The sequence below is a fragment of the Petromyzon marinus genome, chromosome 55 (genome assembly GCF_048934315.1).
Source record: "Petromyzon marinus isolate PM22_M1 ecotype Great Lakes invasive population chromosome 55, UKy_Petmar_22M1.pri1.0, whole genome shotgun sequence".
NCBI classification, from domain to species: Eukaryota; Metazoa; Chordata; class Hyperoartia; order Petromyzontiformes; family Petromyzontidae; genus Petromyzon; species Petromyzon marinus.
The window spans coordinates 7,822,443-7,845,315 of record NC_133721.1 but is presented as its reverse complement, the minus strand read 5'-3'; the positions used below and the strand labels follow the sequence as shown (position 1 = coordinate 7,845,315).

Sequence of the window (22,873 nt, the reverse complement as noted above, 5' to 3'; positions counted from 1 at the left end):
ATTTATCTACATCCATCTCTCATCTCCCTCTGTCTCTTCGCTCCTATCTCCTCAAGTGTGGATGCATTCTCGGTGGCTATCCCTCTAATCCGGTATTTCTGAAACGTCTATGGCCCGCGGGACCACCTGACCGATGTAAACATTTCCACGGACCACCCAGCCAGCCCCCCAAAACGCATTCAACTTATCTCTCTAAATACCAGTTATACAAAATAATTCATATTACTGGAACATAAAAATATATATTTTTTAAACACAGCTATACTTTTTTTTATCGGTGGCAGATATATGTTAGAATCCCGATACATTAATCCGGGTAGTTTATGTAACTTATTTTTTTAAATACAATTTCGTGTGAAAAATATCAATGAATGTCCAAAACAAAAGGTATAAACTTTGTCATTATTTCTGGATCAACCTCCATTTGCATCCCCACCCCATGGACCACCTGGAGGACCGACACGGACCACTGTTGGTCCAGGGACCACAATTTGAGTGCCACGGTGGCGAGATGTTAACTACCTCGCCTGGTATACAGAAGGTCATCAGTTCGATCCTGACGCCTGTATACAGTGAGGGAAAAAAGTATTTCATCCCCTGCTGATTTTGTACGTTTGCCCACTGACAAAGAAATGATCAGTCTATAATTTTAATGGTAGGTTTATTTGAACAGTCAGACAGAATAACAACAACAAAAAATCCAGAAAAACGCATGTTAAAAATGTTATAAATTTATTTGCGTTTTATTGAGGGAAATAAGTATTTGACCCCTCTGCAAAACATGACTTAGTACTTCGTGGCAAAACCCTTGTTGGCAATCACAGAGGTCAGACGTTTCTTGTAGTTGGCCACCAGGTTTGCACACATCTCAGGAGGGATTTTGTCCCATTCCTCTTTGCAGATCTTCTCCAAGTCATTAAGGTTTCGAGGCTGACGTTTGGCAACTCGAACCTTCAGCTCCCTCCACAGATTATCTATGGGATTAAGGTCTGGAGATTGGCTAGGCCACTCCAGGACCTTAATGTGCTTCTTCTTGAGCCACTCCTTTGTTGCCTTGGCCGTGTGTTTTGGGTCATTGTCATGCTGGAATACCCATCCACAACCCATTTTCAATGCCCTGGCTGAGGGAAGGAGGTTCTCACCCAAGATTTGACGGTACATGGCCTCGTCCATCGTCCCTTTGATGCGGTGAAGTTGTCCTGTCCCCTTAGCAGAAAAACACCCCCAAAGCATAATGTTTCCACCTCCATGTTTGACGGTGGGGATGGTGTTCTTGGGGTCATAGGCAGCATTCCTCCTCCAAACACGGCGAGTTGAGTTGATGCCAAAGAGCTCCATTTTGGTCTCATCTGACCACAACACTTTCACCCAGTTGTCCTCTGATTCATTCAGATGTTCATTGGCAAACTTCAGACGGGCATGTATATGTGCTTTCTTGAGCAGGGGGGCCTTGCGGGCGCTGCAGGATTTCAGTCCTTCACGGCGTAGTGTGTTACCAATTGTTTTCTTGGTGACTATGGTCCCAGCTGCCTTGAGATCATTGACAAGATCCTCCCGTATAGTTCTGGGCTGATTCCTCACCGTCCTCATGATCATTGCAACTCCACGAGGTGAGAACTTGCATGGAGCCCCGGGCCGAGGGAGATTGACAGTTATTTTGTGTTTCTACCATTTGCGAATAATCGCACCAACTGTTGTTACCTTCTCACCAAGCTGCTTGGCAATGGTCTTGTAGCCCATTCCAGCCTTGTGTAGGTCTACAATATTGTCCCTGACATCCTTGGAGAGCTCTTTGGTCTTGGCCATGGTGGAGAGTTTGGAATCTGATTGATTGATTGCTTCTGTGGACAGGTGTCTTTTATACAGGTAAAAATCTGAGATTAGGAGCACTCCCTTTAAGAGTGTGCTCCTAATCTCAGCTCGTTACCTGTATTAAAGACACCTGGGAGCCAGAAATCTTTCTGATTGAGAGAGGGTCAAATACTTATTCCCTTCATTTAAATGCAAATCAATTTATAACATTTTAATGCGTTTTTTCCGGATTTTGTTGTTGTTGTTCTGTCTCTCACTGTTCAAATAAACCTACCATTAAAATTATAGACTGATCATTTCTTTGTCAGTGGGCAAACGTACAAAATCAGCAGGGGATCAGATGCTTTTTTCTCTCACTGTATATGGAGTTTGTGTATTCTCCCTGTGGTCACGTGGATTGTTCTCCGAGTCCTCCGTTTTTTCCCTCCACATCTACAATAAACATTCGTTTGGTTACATTTTCCCCCTCATCCCCTTCTTCCCATTTTCCCCCTCTCCTGCAAATCTTCTGCTCTTGATCTTTGCCCCCTATGGTGGTGGTCAGGAGGGCAGTAAGCCCTCAAGTGTATCCAGTAGGTGCCCTACTTGAGGGCGTCACTCCGAACTGTGGTTCCCTCTTGGATGTCTGCATTGTGTTTTTGTTAATAAATACACATTATCTTTTGACGAAATCAAAATCTTTATTTATACTGGAGGAATCCGAGGAGCTACGAATGTCTTTTTCACAGATGTCCAGTAGTAAAATCACCTGGGGTTCACCGAATATCATCAAATATCAGAAATAGAGCAGGATTGAACCTGGATAGTGCTTGCTTCGATGGGTTGACCACCATGTATTAACAGGTGTCATGGGCCACTGATGTGATACACTGTGGGCAGCAAAGGGTAGTGCTGCCACGTTTATGCTTCCGCCTTCACCATCGCAGACTGGTGAGCGTGCGAAGGTGAAAACAACCTCCAGGATCAGAATGGTGTTGGGAGACCATGATCCAGCAGTGGATTGACAAAGAGGCTGCTGCATGTAACTGAGGCCGTTGAGGCAGGAAAATCTAATTTTTCAAAGGAGACCTGGATGCTTACTTTGGTGGCATTTTTTAAAATGTATATACATCTTATCCGGCAACATCACCAGATGTAAATTAAAAAAAAAAACTCTTGATTGGCTCCCACACAATGAAGACAAGCGGTAATAAAACACTTGGGACAAATAGCTGATGTGATTCCAGTTGAAGAGCCTCTATGCGCCCGTCATTAGGCAGCTTGGCACGACTGTGTGTGCTTTGCGAGACACCTTGCATTTAGCGCAACAATCTCTGCCGCGTGCGGTGATGACCGTCCCAATCTGCTGCGTCGTTTGCCACTTTTCTGGTGGATCTTTTTGTTGTTGTTCAGACCGATGCAAGCCTGACACCTAGTGGAATGACCGCGTGATTTTATTAAAACACCCCGTAGGTTTTACAGCTGTGCTATACCGTAGAGCTTCTCCGATGATTTTTTTTTTTGGGGGGTGGAGGGGGGGTACGTGGTTACAAACCGAACACAGATTGGAGAAAAAATTATATTCGCAGTTTTGCATGTCTGTCTCCCCATGGTCGCGTGGATTTTTCTCCGGGTCCACCGGTTTTTCCCTCCACATTTAGAAACGTGGTTTTAGAGTATTTGGCTGCTATAAATGTCCACATGATAAGCCACTTTGTTGAGCAATAATTTGTGACAGCCAGGTCGCTTCTGAAAAAAGAGCTGTAGAGCTCAGTGGGCATTACCTGGTAAAAATAAAAAAAAAGTTGAAATAGCTTATAGAGATGCATGAACCAATGTGTATTCTGATAGATGTGTACACTATGGCCCTTTTTGTCATTCCACTGTTAGCAGAGGACCTCTCCGTATCATTTGTGGACAGATCGCTTCTGGAAAATGAGCTAATATTTCAGTCGGCTTTACCTGGTAAAATAAAAAAGTTGTATTTTTTTGTACCTTTTTCGTGAATTTCTAACCTCTCCTCTTCTTTGCACTTGCATTGTTTGTCGTTGTAATGTTCCGACCCGCCCCTACTCGACATCTGTGAAGAAAAAAAGAGCTCCATCGCTTATCGGATTCCTCCAGTATAAATATAGATGCTGATTCTGATTGTTGCTCGCGAACAGCACCACTTGCCCCCAAACGTCTGTTGAGGCTACACGGGGGATCTTTGTCTTTGTCGCCCTCTCTGTGTGTGACCGTGCAGCACCAGGACCCGGCGTCGTTCGGCGCCAACTCCCTGCTCGTGAACTCGTCCATCTCCGCGCTCACCATCCGCTACACGCTGCTGCCGTACCTCTACACGTTGTTCCACCACGTGCACACGCAGGGCGGCACGGTCGTCAGGCCCCTCCTGCACGAGTGAGATACCGCATCATGCACGCACCCACCCACCCATCGGCCGATTGGCACGGTGAGGGGGCACAGCTGGTGGTACATCTGCCTGTCATCTCAGTCAGTCAACCCATGGCACCTGCTTCGGTATTGTCCCATGACCTCCTCCTGTCAGCGAGACTTCGACACTTCACATGGCCTCAAAGTGCACCTGGCCTGGCACAGGCGCCGTGGTGATGTCACCGTCACTTAATGGCGAATCGTGGGTATTGGTGTGCGTGTGGGAGACTCAGCCTCAAATGAGTACCTGGTTGCTAGTGTCTAAACTTCGCCACAAGGGAGACGAAGGCGGTCGGGCGTGGTGCTGGCCACCCAGCCCCTCGTGTGCCGTGCGGGTCTTCATAGGTACTCCCTGATAGCGCTTGCCCCAAGAGTCTGTTCAGGCTTTACAGGGGTCTTCGTGTCGTGTAAACCATGTAAACCAAACCAAGGACGCTGCTGGGGAGTTGGAGACAGTCGCCCTCCAGCAACAAGGGAGGGCAGAGGAGCGACGCTCACAACAATTAGTGGAGCGCCGGGCAGCTAAAACACAGAAAGTTGGCAGAGTTGGGAGCACAGTTGGTGCATCTGCCAGTCATCTCAGTGAGTTAACGCATGGCACCTGGGTCTGTTCTGTGACCTGCCAACCGGTCTTCGGCACTTCACGTGGCCTCAAAGTGCAGTTAGCATGGCAAAAACAGCGTGGTGACGGCACTGTCACTTAGTGGTAAACGACGGGTGTTGTTGTGTAAACCATCTACCTTATGATAATCCTCGTTTTCTCCATGCATGAGTGAATCTGTCACATGAAGAGCTTATGCGTTCCTCAGTATGGGATCATTCTGATTGGATGGCACCAGGGACCTATGGTTTTGATAATACGCTCGTTTTTATTAAACTGAATACATTTGCAGATATTCATGGGATTTGTCATGAAGATGTTCATGTCGACAGTATAGCTGCCAAGCTCTGGTGATGCTCTGCTAAATTGTACAACATAAGGTCCACTATAGACGAATTATCATTTATTTTGCAAATTACTGTATCGTTATTGAATTGATTTATATATATACATCTTATTTCATGACAAAATACTTTAGAAGTAGAAACAAGAGATGAGTAAAGTAAATGATGAGCATTTGAAGACTAACCGCTAGGCAATGCGACAAATGAATTGATGTTAAATGAAAACAATAGTTTGAAGTGATCTCTATTTGTACTCTAAATTGAGCAGTGGACAAAAACTCACAAAAATACACTTACAAAGTTACGGGATATTAACATGGCAATAATTGTCAAATCGTTTGTATTAGATGAGTAACAATTAAAACCTCCCGGGTAAGATCAGAAAATTGTGCACACAAGAACAACGCTTATCAGCCATGTGACGGTTTAATTAGAGCACGTGACTGACAATCAGAAGGTCGCAAGTTAAAATCCAGGCTAGGGGCTGAATAAACCCATCAGACTATGGGGTTGATGAAATCATTAGCACTGTGTGGGACTCCCAACAGTTATTGTAGTACAGAAATAACTTTTTCCTACCCTATGAATGTTGAATTCCTACCACTGGCTCAGAGCTGCCGATAGATATGAGCGGCATGATTTATTTTTGAGAGCAGGGAGATATTTAGACTTGCCCTCTTTGGATTGAACATACGCTTGCCTGCTGTCTAACTGCATCCTCAGTTGTATATGTGGAGACACAGAACACGAGTAATGTTCATAGATATGTTTACTCAATTCACTCCAGTGCCTCTTCTTTACATTTGTTTCACATTTACCCAGGTTTCCGTCTGACCAGGAGACGTGGGGCATTGACAGACAATTTCTCTGGGGCGCCGCTTTCCTCATCACCCCAGTACTTGATCCGGTGAGTGAGTGTTGGTGGTATTCGCCCATTGTATTCATTAGCTTTGTTCCATGCCTGGCAGCGACAAAAACAAATCTTGATTCCAGTCGACATTGTGGCAAGGAAATAAGTGACGGGAGCCAGTCCTTAGTGTGAATGACCTGACAAGCTTCAATTCCAATGAGGACATTGATGATGGTGATGATGCGTTTTCATGGTGATGATAACTACCGTGGAAACGCTAACGATATACTTACATTCATGCTGGTTAATTATACTCGGCGGGTTTTCATCAGGCCCGGAGATGCAATGTAGTTTGTATTTGGAGATTATTATTTCCCAGTGCAGGGCCCCCCTTGTCAATAATAGCAAATGCCCCCTAATCAGAGCACTTGGCAGTGTCTGTAAACAATGGGCAATTCAATACAGTGGGTGGCACACTATTAGCAGAGGGATTGATTCAACACAGTGGGACAACAATAGGACAGCTGTGATGAATAGCATGTGCCTTTAATGGACCAATATGATGCGGGCGTTAATCCTAATTAACTGATTAATTGTTTATTACGGGGACTATCTTCAAAATCATGAAAATTGCTGGTTCATTTATCACTTATCATAATAATAAATAAATTATGTGGCTCGCTGTGACAATTAATGTCACTCGTTAAAAATGTTCTAAAAACATTTTGCCAAAGACAATTTGTTTGATGCAATCGTGCGATAAGGCTGCTGTGTATAAAGCGTCTCAAGGCAGATTGTGTTAGGACAAGTTGCGTTGTGCGTGTTGCAGACGAGGTTATAGGAATGGTTCTATCATCATGGCAATGAAGTAATGACGTTCTTCCCGTATCATTAGCATTGTTCTTAACTTCCCCAGGATTGGTTGTACAATTTGATATCTCTGCATTACCGATATGTATCCTTGTAATGCAATTTGCATATATATTAAACATAAATATTGGGAATCTGCCATGGAGTAGCAAACTGGACTTTCAATACAGAAGTTTTTTTGCCTGGTTCAACTCCACCGGCTCAGCAGTTAGAACTGTGGGCGAGTTTCACAGAACTCACCGTCTCTCTCCACCCAGAAGTATATACACGGACGCACTGTGGCTCGTGTGCTGAGGCAGTGGGCCTTCTTCACGGCACTCAATGAGGCGAGAGAGAGGAGGCAGAGTGAGATGAAGCGTGTCTCATTGCCCGAAGCGTCACCTCTTATACATTTGTTTCTTTATTTAAGGCAGCGCTCTTGGACGGATGTGCGTTGGGTCGTTCCGTCGCCTGTGGTTGCGCTCCGCTTGCATAGCGGTATCACCCACCGAGTGATCTAATATATAGTAGGTCTCTCCAAGGTAGATAAATGATGACAATTATTTCCATTATCAATGCCACGAATAGCAGAATCATCATCATCCTCATCCATCAATAAATAATGGGCGGATTGCTTTTGTGAAACCTGTGTATGCGGCAAAAGTTTACAGGTAAGGGCGCACGCTCGGCTATAGTTAATCAAGTTTTATTTTTGATAGATGACAATTCTCCGTGTGTTGCCACTCCCTGCATCATTTGTCACGAAACCTAATGTCGGGCTCTTTCCATGGAAGCTCATTAATCACCATTATCAACCCTCATTATCATAATTGCTGTCTGAAGTGTCAGGTTATAACTTTGCAGGAGAACACACAACATGTAAATCCCACCTTCTAGCCAAACAGGTGACAAGTTCCAATGCCATTCACGTCACCGTTCGCATAAATTGGTTTGATGCGGCAATAAATTTCCATTGACGTTTCCAGCTACCGCTGATAGGGTTAGGGTGACTCGGCTGTTAGTGCTTCCAATTAAAAGATGTGAATTTAAATCCCAATCAGGGGTAGATAAAACAAATACCCCTGTCCGATTGACCCACTTTTCCCTGCCATAGGAATGTCGAATATCCAGAAGTCGCAATAGAGCGCCGCCAGTGGCGAGAAGTTATCTCGCTCGCCTGGTATGCAGGAGGCCGTGGGTTTGATCCCAACTCGGACGCATGTATATTTGGAGTTTGCATGTTCGCTCATTCCTCATGGTCGCGTGGATTTTTCTACGCTTCCTCTGGGGTTTTCCCTCCACATTTAGAATCAACATCATGCATTGAGTAATTGGCTGCTATCAATTTCGATGTGATAAGCCACTTTGTCGACCTTTCATTTGTAGCCAGATTGTTTCTGAAAAAGAGCTATATAGGTCAGTGAGGCCTTACTTGGTAAAATAGAACAAAAAGTTAGGTTTTACTTTATAACATACTGAGGTTAATGGCATCATTTATGCTATAAATAAAAGTAAGTGGGCTTTGGCAAGGCACGGCACTAGAAGAGACGATGGCCAGTGGCCAAGAATAGAGATGGAGTGGCAGCAATGTACGGAACACGTCCAAGAATATGGAACACATCCAAGAGCCATGAAATCATCACGTGAGCAGGTGCTAGATGGATCATTACATCACAGGATCATGGGAGATGGTAACAACTTGGGGGAGCCTTTCATCCAACAGTGGATGTGACCATGGCTGATGATGACAATTGTGAATTTATATTTCGTAGAACCCTGCATGAGATCCTGGTAAATTAGGTCACACTGAGTTACTGAAACCATTATCACTAATTATTTCCCCTACAGATTGTTATTTTTTTTCCCATTCAATTAACTAATGTTACAAATTCATCAAAATTGAGGTCACCTTCTGTGCCCCAAAAAATATAGTTATGGATGAAATTGTGTGTGTGTCAGACAGCCGAATGAAAGGAAAAGTCACAGGCTTGTCTGAAAAAAAGGCTCAGATGTAACTCATTTTTGTGCAGAGAATAATCAGATTAATTGTTAAAGCACCCAGAGGCGTAGAGATGTACAATCAGGTTCGTTGAACGAAAGTACTTCAACGTTGATCTTGAGCATTTGAAAATTCATAATGTCTCTGCAGGGGGGTTTTGAAGCTGGTCTAGCAGCACGCATCATCATCTGAAACAAAGCACATCGCTGGGCTAACAGCGACGCTGATATGCACGCAATATGCGCGTAGCTCGCAAGAACGCGTAATCTGTAACCGTAGCTGTTGCCTAAACCACGGGGGGTTATAACTTGGCCGAGATAGCCTCAATCCACACCCCGCAATGCGCCCGTCTGGCCACCAAACCACGGGGGGGGAGGGGAAACAAGATCAAAGTCATCTGGACAATGCACGCATCAACTCAGCAATCAGGGAACTGTGGGTTGGAGCGTTAATTGCTGCCTCCTCATTCGTGGGCACATGGGTATGTGTGTGTGTGTGTGCACGTGTGTGGGGGAGCGGTAGTGTAGCGGTGAGCGCACTGCGCTACAAACCTGGCGACCCGAGTTCGATTCCCGCTCACGGCCAACACCGGTAAAGATTATCTGAACCGGTCCCGGGCCTCCACTAGGTCGACTCAGACTCAAATGAGTATCTGGTGTGGCGCGTAAACGTCGCCACTAGGGAGACAAAGGCGGCCGGGCGTGGTTGCTGGCCACCAACCCCTCGTGTGCCATGCCGGCCTTCATAGGTGCTGCTTGCTAAGAGAACTTGGCCCAACAGTCTGTTACGGCTATACGGGGGATCTTTGCCTTGAGGATGAGCCCCATTCACCGGTGGCTGAATAATTACCTGAGCGTTGACTCCTTTCTCAACGGCTGAGTGCTCGCTCTAGAAAACTAATGATCTGCGGAGCATTAACCTTTTTTTAATCTCTTCTTGTTGGCCTCTGGGCCAACATAGACTGAGCCGGAGTTGATAACTTAGTGGCGCCAGACACACGCGGTAGGAGTTGCCCGGTGCCCTGGGCTCGTGTGTCGATGACGTGCAGTGGCTGGAGGGGACTGCGGTGTAAGAGATGCCACCTCGCGATGAGACGTTAAAATCAACCTCTACTCTGCCCCGAGGATGTAGTGGCTCTCACCTGTTTGTGTCCAATAAGGGAACATCTGACGGTCAAATAGCCATGAACTGCATTGGAAGCAGTTTGGAAACTCGGGGCTAAAAGTATACCTTCACTTTCATTATTTTTATCGACCAATGCATTGTATGTGAAATGTATAATGAGATACGACGCTCTAACAGTGGCGTAATGGTTAGCACACTGGAATTGCATTCCGAGGTGACCGACTCAATCTCACAGAGATATCCCTGTATAGAGGTTTATCATCACCAGTATCAAACATAAATTGGTGCACACACACACACACCCGTTAGAACTTCCATATCCTATGAAACCGCATAAATTACTCGTGAAATCTCACACGGACATATCGGTTGAATCATCGTTGCACCTTTGCACTGGGGCAGAGCTAGAGGGAGGCAATTTCCACTTCAATTTGGCGACACGGGCAGCCAAATGAGAAGGAAGGCATTATGCCGACCATTATCTTCCGAGCTCCAGTCCTAATGTGCCCCTCCTAAAGTCGGATTTAACCTCAAGGTCTGCAACTCGCTCCTCCTCTTTCCCACTTCTCCCTTTAAGGGCACAACTGAAGTTCAAGGCTACATTCCCGATGGGCAGTGGTACGACTACGAAACGGTGAGTGAACGAGATGCATGTTTTACCCACATCACAATAGCACGGGTTTTGCAGAAGGGGTAGCTTTATTCACGTTTAGCTTCATTGCTCGCATGCTGCCGGTTTATTTCTGAGCAAAATGTACGCATTTAAATTTGAACACGTATCATAAAAGCAGGCAGCTTTCAAACCAGGCAGGTGTTCCCAATTGATCTGAATGTACGACTTCACAGGGGATGATGTCACTTGTCTTATGCTATTTGCGTTCTTTTTCCCACCAAAAGTGGTGTCATGTGACATCGGATAGCATCAATTTCGTCACATGAAGACATGTGAAATCAACACTTCACGTAAACGATCCAGAAATACGAAGAAAAAACACATCTGAAGTTACCTTTAAACAAATCTGAATATGTTTTACCTTACATACCTGTACCTCAAACACGCGTTGCTGTGCTCATGAATGTATTTGTGCGTGTGCGCCTGCATTTGTGCTTTGGTCTGCGTTGCTAGGGTAAATTGGTTTCCAAAAACAGGCAGCAGTACACGTTCAGCATCCCCGATGACAAGATCTCGCTGCTCGTGCGCGGAGGCCACATCCTGGCGACCCAGCAGCCAGCCACGCGCACTGACCTCAGGTGCGTCAGCAAACTTCAGCCGCCCTGGCAAATTCAACTTTGATCTCAGCATCTCATCACAGGGCAGGGAGAGGACGTGTGATGTGTGTGTTGACCTGGTACCCTTTGATTTTGCAGCTCGACGTCTTTGCAAAATGCTCCTAGCTTATTCCCTGATGCAAAATAAGTATGGTTAGTGGTTGTAGGATGACATGGCCACGGTGGTGAGATGTTAACTCCATCGCCTGGTACGCAGGAGGCCGTGGGTTCGATCCAAACCCTCACGCCTGTATGTTTGGAGTTTGCATTTTCTCCCCGTGGTCGTGTAGATTTTTTTCCGCGTCCTCCGGTTTTTCCCTCCACATGTCGAATCGACATTCGTTTAGAGTACTTGGCTGCTATAAATGTCCACATGATAAGCCACTTCGTTGAGCAATTAACGAAGTGGCCAGGTCGCTTCTGAAAAACAGCTCTACAGCTCAGTGGGCCTTGACAGTAAAATAATAATTATAATGCATTCCAATGTGGACTGCACCTGTTCCATCTGTACGGGATACAGTGTTTCCCCCTCGCAGGTCTGCATTACCACCAGGTGTTGTTCCGGTTTCCTCCCACATGTAAACACGCACTAATTCGGCCGATAAGTTGAAATTATGTTTTATCACTGCAGAGGAATGAGTGACCCAATTGCTGTGCGTTCTTCTCTACCAGCCGGAAAAACCCCATGGGGCTCATTATTGCGATGGATGCGGACTTTAAGGCTCAAGGAAACCTCTTCTGGGATGACGGGGAGACCAGGGGTGAGTGATGACAAAATGTGGCCATGTTTAAACAGCACATGTTGTCTCACGTGATTTTGTATATAATTTCACAGCAGTCATATAAACCAAGGGATGCTGCCGCAGCAAACCAGTTGGTACACTGAACCTGCGACCCAGAGGTTGGAGGTTAGATCTACCGGCACCAGCAGTTGAAACAATGGTGCACGTTTCTTAAATCGCCCCCCCAAACTCTGACCAGCTGGGAGTATAAACGGGTTCACCATGGTCATTTGATCAGCAGGTCATGTGAGGTGGAGGGTAAAGTGCCTGCCAGGCCATGGAATAGGAGGCCAAATACCCTCTGCAGGGACTCACTTGTTGAGCTTCCTCTTCTGAGTGTCCTTCCACCAACAGAATTTTCCTTGAGAAAGCAATTTGCGCTTTTGCAAAATTACCACCATTACCATATAATTCATAGCAACTCACTGCAGTGGACAGGATGGATAATAATTATAATTTCATTTTATATTACGTCATACATACCAACAGCATCCCACAACGATGTACATTCATTCAAAACCCAAATACGAGGTTAGCCACGCACAGCGCGAAAGAAGCCCAACACACGCACATACATACACGCCAAGCAAATTAGGACCCTACTACTACCAAGAACAATCTAAAATGCATAAACAAATTAAGAAATGGTATCAAAACAGAAAGCACAAACGACAAAAAAAGGTTATCACAGCAAATAAATTAGTCCATTAGGACTACACATCTCAGACCACAATCTCCAACTACCCAACCAGGCCAGTAAACCTTCACAGGAGGGGCAGTGGAGGGCGCCACAGTGGCTAGGAGATGTTGACTCCCTCGCCAGGTATGCAGGAGGTTGTGGGTTTTATCCCGACCCTGACGATACATGCTGTATATTTTGAGTTTGCGTGTTCTACCCCTGGGCATGTGGATTTTTCCCTCCACATTTAGAATCAACATGCTTTTGTAGTGTTTGGCTACTTTACATTTCTATACGATAAGCCACTTCATTGACCTATCATTTGTGGCCAGGTCGCTTCTGAAAAAGAAGCTAATAACTCAATGGGCCTTTCCTGGTAAAAAGTAAAAAAAAAAAGTAACAAATAAAATACAGCAATCATAGGGTTAACACGCCACACGCGTCCTTACTGCAGTCATTTCGGGGCGTACGTAGGGTCGCGGGCAACCCCTGTGGAGGCCAGTGTCCTCTGCCGCTCAGTATTGTGACAAGCGTCCTCTACGTGAACACTCACCTTATGTGCTGCCATTGGCTACGGAGCAGGTCACGGTTTTTGATAGGAAATAAATAGACGTGGAAGCACTGGTTCGTCATTGCTAGGTAAACAAACAGAAGTCAAAGGGCTTGGAATTTGCGTGTGTCTGCCCTGTTTTTTCCCTCTACATTTAGAAACATGCATTTGGATTATTTAGATTAATTTGATGCTATAAATGTTCCAATGATAAACCACTACGTTGAGCTATTATTTTTGGCCAGGTTGCTTCTGAGAAATAAGCGAATAGCTCAGTAGGCTTTACAAAATTTAAAAAAAGTTCAGTTTTATTTTGTCTTTTTTGGTGAGTTTCCCATCTTTCCTATATTTTGCACTCCTATTATATTTTTGTATTGGACATCTGTGAAAAAGATCTTAATATATCATTGTATTCCTCCAGTATCAATGCATATTTTGATTCTAATTCGGAGCGATCCTGGGTTTGAATCTGACAAGCCACTTGTGACTAAACTCAATGCTCAAGTGTCGTGAGTTCATGGTTTCTCCTTCAACATGGAAGAGACATCTTCCTCAGCACTGCCTGTTCAGTGGATGTGCATTGCGTCTGTTGTAATGTAATGAATACGTCGGAAACGTATTTTGCCTTTTATCGGGGAGATCACGCAGCCACCCAAGCCCTATAACGTAAACATCACAGTTGCATACACGTGGGGCTACGTTGGGAGACACACTACACGTGCTTGCAAGCGGAGAGAGTGTCTCGTTCAAACCTGGAGAAGCTCCGGGGAAGCAATACTTTTGTTGTCCTTCCACCCCCCCCCCACACCTCCGATTAGCACGGTTGGCTACGTAACGGTGCGTACGAAGTTCAGCGTGCATGCGCACATAATGATATCTGCCGCTATTCCTCGCCTACAGACTCGTTCCAGAAAAACAAATACCTCTACTACACGTTCGAGTGCACTGACGTGAGTATGGCTGTGCCACACACACACACAGGCATGTGTCCGTGTCCCTGCCTCTCGGAAGAAGAGGCGCCGATGTTTCAAGATCCCTGTGGGAACTCGAGGCAGCGTCGTAACGTCGAGGAGTGCCTCTCCAGCCCGGGCTCGGCCCTCCAGTTTGAGATTAATAAAATTCTAATAATTCCATTCATGTAGCGCTTTTCATCAAGGATCTCTACAGGACACAGCAGCAACAGACACTCAGCATGAAAATAATTATATTCTAAATATATTTTAAGAATCAATTTGCTAAATTAACTAAAAGTTTAACAAGCGGAAGCATGTAAATACACTGGGAGAAATCTCGGTCACCCACAAACTGAAGTTTCAACCTGGCAATGCAGAGAAGATCTGCATCCCCAGATGTTAGGGATCTTGAGGGGACATGGGTGCAGTGTGTCAATGATGTAGGCTGGGGCAAGATGGTTCACTGCTTGTACGTTAACAATATAATTTTAAACTGTTTTCTAGTGCAACTAAAAATCAACCAAGCTACAGACTCGGAATCGTCAGATTATATTTTTAAAAATGAAATGAAATTGTACTCAAGTGCCGTGAGTTCACGGTTCCTTTGTCAACATGGAAGAGGCATCTTCCTCACCAGTGCCTGTGCAGTGGATGTGCATTGCATCAGTTAAGAAGGATGAAGACCACAGATTGGTCGAGAAGCAGCAAGAAGTGCGCCTGTGTCTAATGGCACATTCTTATTAGGATCTGAGTGAAAACTATTTTTAAAAAAAACTATGTTTAATTTTACCAAGGAAGGCACACTCTGAGCTATACAGCTCTTTTTCAGAAGCGACCTGGCCACAAATGATCGTCCAATAAAGTGGCTTATCACGTGGAAATTTATTAAGCAGCCAAATAGTCTAGATGAATGATTCTAAATCGGAGAAAAATCCACGCGACCACAGGGAGAGACACACGCAAACTGTAAATATAGAGAAGGCGTCAGGGTCGGGATCGAACCCACGACCTCCTGCATACAAGGCGAGGTAGCTAACATCTTGCCACCGTGGAGCTCAACTACAGCAGAGTGTATGATAGACAAGAGCAGATGATATAATTATTCCGTTTCGCGTTTAACATTTGTGGACAGTTAGTTTAACATTAACTGTCGTCATGTCCCCCCCCCCCCCTTGAGTTTTCTGGATGCCCCCCCAGTCCCTCCCCTTTTATGCTAAGTCACTCTGCAGGGTTGTCCTGAGGTCTTCACCCACGAACTTGATTTACAGAATCTACTACGGGTCACCATGGCCGGAGGGTACACGGACCCGGACGGGATCAACATTGATGAGCTGAGACTGCTGGGCCTCAGGTCTCCAATCGGGAGTGCCAAAGTCATCAGCTCAGAGGGAGGAGAAGTGATCATTCCGACCAACCAGGTCTCTTTCGACAAATTCAACAGGGTGAGGAGCAGCGTTTTGTCATTGCAGCGCAAGGCACTGTGCAGGCAGAGGGCTGCAACGATGATGCTTATGAAAAAAATATAAAGGCGCAGCCCTGCAATTGCTTGCTCACACCAATGCTGGCAGAAGGGGCCTCCACTTGAACGAGCTCTAGAGAGACCCTTCTAGACTCTAGAGGGTGTTTTTTTGGACCTCAGGGTCCATGCTGGCCAGACTTTTTGGAAGAGGTGGGGGGTACCCACACTTTACTCCACCACGTGCGTCCTGCCGACCAATGAACTTGTGAACCCATTCGTGACGCTGGGTGGACCGAGGCGAGGGGGCGGAGTTAAGGAACTCGCCCATTGTTTCAACTGCCGTACTGGGAGATGAAACCAGTGACGTCTGCATTGTAAGTTAGAGTGTTCTAATCGTTACGCCACGGGAGCATCCACTCAATTTATAGCCTATTATTTTGGGAATCAAATACATTAGCAGACAAGATGCTTCCTTCCCATAATTTGTCCGATCGGCTCCACGTGTTTTTTTACACACATCCCATTGGCTACACTTTTTTTAACAGCATTGATTCAATGCAAGCAAACAGTAGACCCCGTTTTGAATTTCATTCTCACGTGAACTGTCAGCCTTGCTTAAGCCAAGTCTGGTGAACTGCCCAGCATTTCAAAGGCATTTTTTGTTCGAAATTGGTCCTGGTTGAACACCAAACTATACAATGCATGACATCGTACTCATAATTTTGCATCACTGAGAAGAGCGCAAGTGGTGTGGTTTTGAAAGAGGGACCATTAACAGATGCTGCCCATCGGTCTTTCGTCAGGTGGGCCACATCCGAGGCCTGGGCATGCGCCTGGGCTCAGGGTACGAGGTGCAGTGGGAGTACACCGAGGAGGAGCTCTTTGACTGCTACCCGGAGGCCAATGCCTCAAAGTCGACCTGCGAAAGCCGTGGTTGCATATGGAAGGTGCGGTCATGCGTGTGTCCCGTTGCGGTCGCCACACTACGCCCGCTCCTTTTGCCATGTGCTCATACTACTGGGAATGATGTCAAAGGGAAGTTCTGTTAAGGGGTAATGCCATTACACATGATACAGGTTTTTTGGGTTAAATCGCGTAACACAGCCAATTAGTAAGGTTTGTCACGTAAACAGAACATGCCAATTCGTTACGAGTGCGGTCACTCAACTCGGAGACAGTATGACTTAGAGGCACTTCTTTATTTAACAAGCACCATCGGGATAATTCACACCCTACGTGGGTGCACACTATTATTATTAAGACCGTCTATTGTCGGCAGCACTACTTGGTTAGAACAGTTGGGAGGCTGTCTGACTAACAGCGCCCCGGGATGGTGAAGACGGAGACAACGACGAGGAGATGGTGACGATGATGATGAGATGGTGACGATGATGGATTTGAGCAGCACGACGGGGATCCCACTTCCAAGAACAACCACGAGGTCCCGCACAGGGGCCCCTCTTGTACTCCCAGCGTGGCCTCGCTCCGCCCCGGCCACGCCCCCCTTCTGGAACCTACTAGCAGGTTCCCGGGGCTTATCGATGGGCCCCTTCTGTGACCTTTCCCCCAGATGTCCCCCTCTCGTATATATCATGGCCTGCTGCCGTATTTCCGTACACCGCAGTTCCCCTTTTTAGCCAGCAGCCAGCGCTATGCCACTATACAAGTACAGCACTAACCAGTGTGTTAAAGAGCAAAGACACAACATTTACAATCTGAGAAATTACAACTAGCTTCATCAGGCGATAGACATATTTGTTGTAATTACTGGTGAAACATCGTACTCATATTGTAAATGTTGTGGCTTTGCTTTCCAACACACCGGTGTGCTGTATTATTAACGAAATTGCATGTTCTGTTTACGTGACAAACCTTACTAATTGGCTGTGTCGGGTGGTGGCAGGTTTAACGACACATATTTATGGATGAGATTGGTCGCGAAAGCCTACATGTTAAAGTATCAATACACACGTTCGTTGACGTAAAAAATAATCAGAGCGATGTTGCCGTGCCCATGAATGTCTTTGCTCATCAAGATGATTTTCATTGAAAATCGTAGGGAATTTCCAAACCGCAATTGTAAGCTGTTAACCCCTGTTAACCCTTGTTCCCTGTACGACGAACCCTCACCGTTAATGGGGCAGTAACGTGGCGCGTTCCCCGCTTGTTGCAGAGGTTCGCAGTTCGAATCCTGCAGGCCATCCTGGTTAGTACTGTGGTCTGTGTTGTATTAACCATTAAACTACGTTCCGTCTGCTTCACAGTGGATAGGTAAAGATCCCCTGAGACCATTGGAAACAAGTTGGCCATTGTATGCCGGCATCATCATCAAAACTTTACAAACTTGACAATTACCCAAAAATTACTCAATTGCGATTACACAGGCCAGGTGCTGCGTTAACCTTTTGTATGTATGCTGAATATATTTCACGTCGTACGTAGCCAACCATGCTAATTGGAGGTGCGGGGAAAGGACAACAAACTAAGCATGAAAAGCGGTTGAAAAGAAATTCGTTTTCAATCCAGATTATTTAAAAGTGCATAGCTCCAGTGACTTCCTAATATCGGATGGAAGAGCGTTCCATATGGCCACAGAAAGTGCATCTGAGAACGCGTGATGCATTGACGGTCTTTCTTGTGCCACACCATGTACCGTTCAAATGTGTTGAGATGAGATATGATGTAAGTTGCTGATCACGTGCAAAGTACGCCGAGAATGCTTCGGTTGTGAACGAGGGCAGCTCTACCAAGCCAAGCATCGTCATCACGACCACAATCAAGACGCGCGCGGTGAAGCACGATCGACTTGTCGCGTGTTTCCGTTGCCCCGCGTGCCAGGAGCACGCGACACCTGGCATGCCGTGGTGCATCTACGATGGCGGCTACGGCTACGAGGCGACGGGCGCCCCTACCCCCACCGCCATGGGCCAGCGCGTGGTCATCAAGCGCAACGCGGGCTACCCACGCCGTTACCACAGCGGCAGCAACCCCACGGTGGAGACTCTCAACGTGGACGTCGAATTCTTCAGCAACCACAGCCTCAGAGTCAAGGTAAGTAAGTAACGAAAATGTCAGAAATGAGCACTGAGGTTGAAGTTTCACATTCCTTTGACGGTATGTATGTATGTAGAACTTCTTTCGCACCGTATGTAGCCAACCATGCTAATCGGAGGTGCCTGGGGGAAGGAGATACAACGTAACAACAAAAATCAGTTCCAAAGAAATTCACAAAAATCAGTTCTAAATAAAAGAGTTTTCAATTTAGATTTAAAAGTGTGGAGCTCCAGTGGCTTCCTAATATTGGAATGAAGAGCATTCCAGACGGCCGCAGAAGCACATCTGAAAGCGTGCGATGCAGTGACTGTCTTTATTCGATTGCTAGCCAAAAGCCACTGCTGTGAGGATAACCGGAGTTTGCGTGATGATGGCTCATGCTCCTTGACGAGACCAGCAAGGTGTTGTGGTGCATTTGTGGCAAACACTTTGTGTGTAATGAGCGCGACCTTTAAGTGTATTCATTCAGCAACCGGAAGCCAATGCAGCTTGGCGAGCACTGGACGCACACATGGTATAACCACTGTTGACCTCCTCACAAGGTGGTATGCATTGCATCTACCCTGGGAGGGATGATGGGCTAAATCAACCCATAACTAGGATTTGAATCTACAACCGTACAATTGCAAGCTGCTTGCTCTACCGCTGAGCCACCTGGCTGAATATTACTTGCATAAAAACCTCTCAAAGCTGGATTCGACTAAAGCTGGAGATCGGGGTAAGACGAAAGACCTCCCAAGGTAAATAGAGAAAAAATATTCACCACTAAGCGCCGACACGAACACTCTCCGCACAGTCGGCGGTGCTGGGAGCTTATGCGCATCAGCATATCTAAAGCTATTATATTCACGTACTATCATTTGTTGTATGGAATTTTGGAATCCATTCCCTTGGATGCCACATGTTATGTGCTGGGAAGCTGAAGATCCCAGCGCATGGAGCGAAACATTGGACATCATGCCAAATTATAAATTAAACTATGACATTTTTTTTTGTTACCAGGTAAGGCCCACTGAGCTATGTAGCTCTTTTTCAGAAGTGACCTGGCCACAATTGATAGCTCATCGAAGTAGCTTATCACGTGAAAATGTATATATCCAAATACTCTGAACGCGCGTTGATTCTAAATGTGGAGAGGAAAACTGGAGGACCCGAATAAAAATCCATGCGACCACAGGGACAGAGAGAACACGCAAACTCCAAATATACAGCAGGCGTCAGAGTTGTGAAGCCACGACTTCCTGTATACCAGCCGAGACAGTTAACATCTCGTCACCGTTAACAGCAAGCTGTACAACTCAGAGCCACGTAAGAGGGATTAAATATCGCAAATCGTGATTTTTATCCCCAGATTTACGATCCAGCAAAAGCTCGGTATGAAGTTCCGGTCCCACTCAACAAACCGAACGTCCCCGGTGGCACCGCGGCTTCCCGTTTGTACCATGTGGAGTTCGTGGACAGCCCATTCGGAATCCGCGTCATCCGCAAAAGCACAGGGAAAGTCATGTGGGTATTGCCATCCCAGTGCGTACAACAAACACACAATTGCATGCATACATACGTACATGTGCCGTGCACACTTCGTATGCATATATACATTCAGTGTCAGTTCATTCGACTCCTAAATTCGTGACAGATCCAGACTTGAATAAATCAGAATTTGGGTTATTCCACAAAGGCTTCCTGAAAGTAAATAAAAGCATAAAAAAGTAAGAATGCAGAGGTCGGAACACTGTTCACGTGCTGATTAAGCTGTACAAAGGGCCTGGCATTGTTCAGACAATCCACATGCATCAGTCTGTCACGTGATCTGTCACGTGGTCTGCTCGCGATGAGGTTATGCTCTTGTTTTAGTATATCATCCCTCTCGATATATAACATTCATTTAATTTGATTAGTCTATTTATAAAATGACTGTGAAACAGCGAGGACGTAATATCATCACCAGCAGACCACTGCCGAGACAGTTGCAATCTTTCAACCTTGGATAACTTAGTCACCGGCTCAGTTAGTACATTATTTTATAATTTCAGTTCATACAATTTGTTTAATTGATCAAATATTGGTGTGCAGTGCATTCCATTTCTAAATAAATAATTGTAAATGCTTTCTTTGTTATTTAATATAAAATGCTTTTAATTAATTACATATTTTGAAAAGTTAGTTTATTTTGTCAATCAATTACTCTCCATCCTTCCCTATTTAAAGCACTATGCTGTACATAATCCGGATGTCTCGTGAGGCCGTCATATCACGATTTTGCCTCCGACCCCGCAAAGCAAACATCCAGCGACAGATGTGCCGATGGGGAAAGGAGTAGGGGGGACGTACAGCATTGGAGATGCCTGCCCAAAGGGGGGGGGGTCTTCAAAGCCAGGCATTGACTCTGGGGTGGGGTGGCCCCGCTTGGCTCCGAGGTTCCCGTTGGAGGCAACGGGGGTGTCCCATCGAGGCCACCCACTGTGCCCTCTATTTTCTCGTCCTCAGCTGGAACTCGCAGGCACCCGGCTTCACCTTCACGGACCGCTTCATCCAGATGTCCGCGCTGCTGCCGAGCGAGAACATCTATGGCTTTGGCGAGACTGAGCACGACACGTTCAAGCTCAAGCTCAATTGGGAGACGTGGGGATACTTCTCGAAGGATCAGCCTCCCGGGGTAACAACCTCATCCCCGTTGCAGCGCTCTCTAACGGCGGTGTCCGCGTGCCACTCAGGACAGTCACAGCTCAGGAAAGTCTCAGACAATCGCGTGTACTGCGGTAGACTGCTGTGATAAAAACTACTTTTTTTATTCCAATTATTTTAAATCGGGTAATACTGTAAGGCCCACTGAGCTGTAAAGCTCTTTTCCAGAAGTGACCTGTCCACAAATGATAGCTCAATTAAGTGGCTTATCACATGGAAATTTATAGCAGCCAAATATATTAAATGCAGGTTTTCTAGATTTGGAGGGAAAAACTGGAGCACCTCGAGAAATATCCAGGCAACCACGGGGAGAGAGAGATGCAAACTCCATATACAGGCGTCAGGGTCGGGATCGAACCTATGTCCTCCTGCATACCAGACGAGGTAGTTAACATCTCACCACGGTGGCAACCGTGGTATGTTCACATTTTAGCCACGCCGTGCACGTTCTCCGATTAGCACGGTTGGCTACGTACGGTGCGAACGAAGTTCAACATACCATACGTACAAATGCACATCCTCAGAAATGTTAAGTACATGCAGTCCTCCTCTCCATAGGACGTCACCTATTCATCGTGGCAACTGACGATGGACAATATGATTCCCAGCATGGCAGAAATGTTTGGTAAAGCAGAGCTTGGCGTTCAACATGGTGGCAGCCGGTAGACGGGAAGTGTCGTTGGTATAAAAGAAAATGCAACATGTTTGTGGGGCTCTTTGGTCTGAATCACATTCAACTAAAAACAAGATGTACAATTGGTTTTGCTTTTAATTTATCACGCATGGGAGGGTTAAGTTTCAAAATGGCTTCCTGGTTCAAATAAGCCACTGCGTTGAGCTGTTATTTGTGATAGCCATGTTTCTTCTGAAAAAGAGTTATATAGCTCAGTGGGCCTTAACCTGGTAAAATACAAAATAATTTAGTTGAATAGTTATAAAAGGTATATATTTGGTGTTTGAACAACTTAACACCTGTATTATTGCCAGAATGGGTAAAACATATTTTTTTTTTAATCATGTTTGATACTGGCAAAAATGTCCCATAGGTATTAATAGTCTGAGTTTAGTTTAACACGTAGGCTTTCGCGACCAATATTATCCATAAAATAGTTTTTTTGGGGTTAGATTGCGTAGATATGAATGTGCCATTAAACTCGTTTGTCACGTAAACAGAACGTGCCAGTTCGTTACTAGTTCAGCACACCGGTGTGTTGGAGAGCAAAACCCACAACAATTGAAAACATGTTTAGTTTAAATTTAGATTTAAAGCTTTCGTGACTGCAGTAATTCATATTCTTAGTTTTTTCGGTAAAGTCACGTTGAAGAGAAACAACAAAATAACACACCTGATGATGACCGTTTGAGTTATGGTCGAAACGTCGTGAGAATTTTTTTTATTGTTTTATATATATATTTTGTTATTTTGTTGTTTCTCTTCAACGTGACTTTA

At 45.6% G+C, this 22,873-nt stretch overlaps 1 protein-coding gene across 9 annotated transcripts in view; it reads left to right on the top strand.

Annotated features, from left to right (window-relative positions):
- Positions 1-22,873, top strand: part of LOC116954442 (sucrase-isomaltase, intestinal-like) — a 382,301-nt gene that overhangs the window by 335,241 nt on the left and 24,187 nt on the right. For all 9 annotated transcript variants that reach the window (XM_032974950.2, XM_032974949.2, XM_032974952.2 and 6 more), the window contains 11 exons: positions 4,037-4,191; positions 5,992-6,076; positions 10,570-10,626; positions 11,119-11,243; positions 11,934-12,022; positions 14,173-14,222; positions 15,494-15,667; positions 16,488-16,631; positions 18,523-18,735; positions 20,090-20,244; positions 21,226-21,394. In XM_032974950.2, coding sequence (XP_032830841.2) covers positions 4,037-4,191; positions 5,992-6,076; positions 10,570-10,626; positions 11,119-11,243; positions 11,934-12,022; positions 14,173-14,222; positions 15,494-15,667; positions 16,488-16,631; positions 18,523-18,735; positions 20,090-20,244; positions 21,226-21,394 — 1,416 coding nt within the window. The remainder of the gene's footprint in view (positions 1-4,036; positions 4,192-5,991; positions 6,077-10,569; positions 10,627-11,118; positions 11,244-11,933; positions 12,023-14,172; positions 14,223-15,493; positions 15,668-16,487; positions 16,632-18,522; positions 18,736-20,089; positions 20,245-21,225; positions 21,395-22,873) is intronic.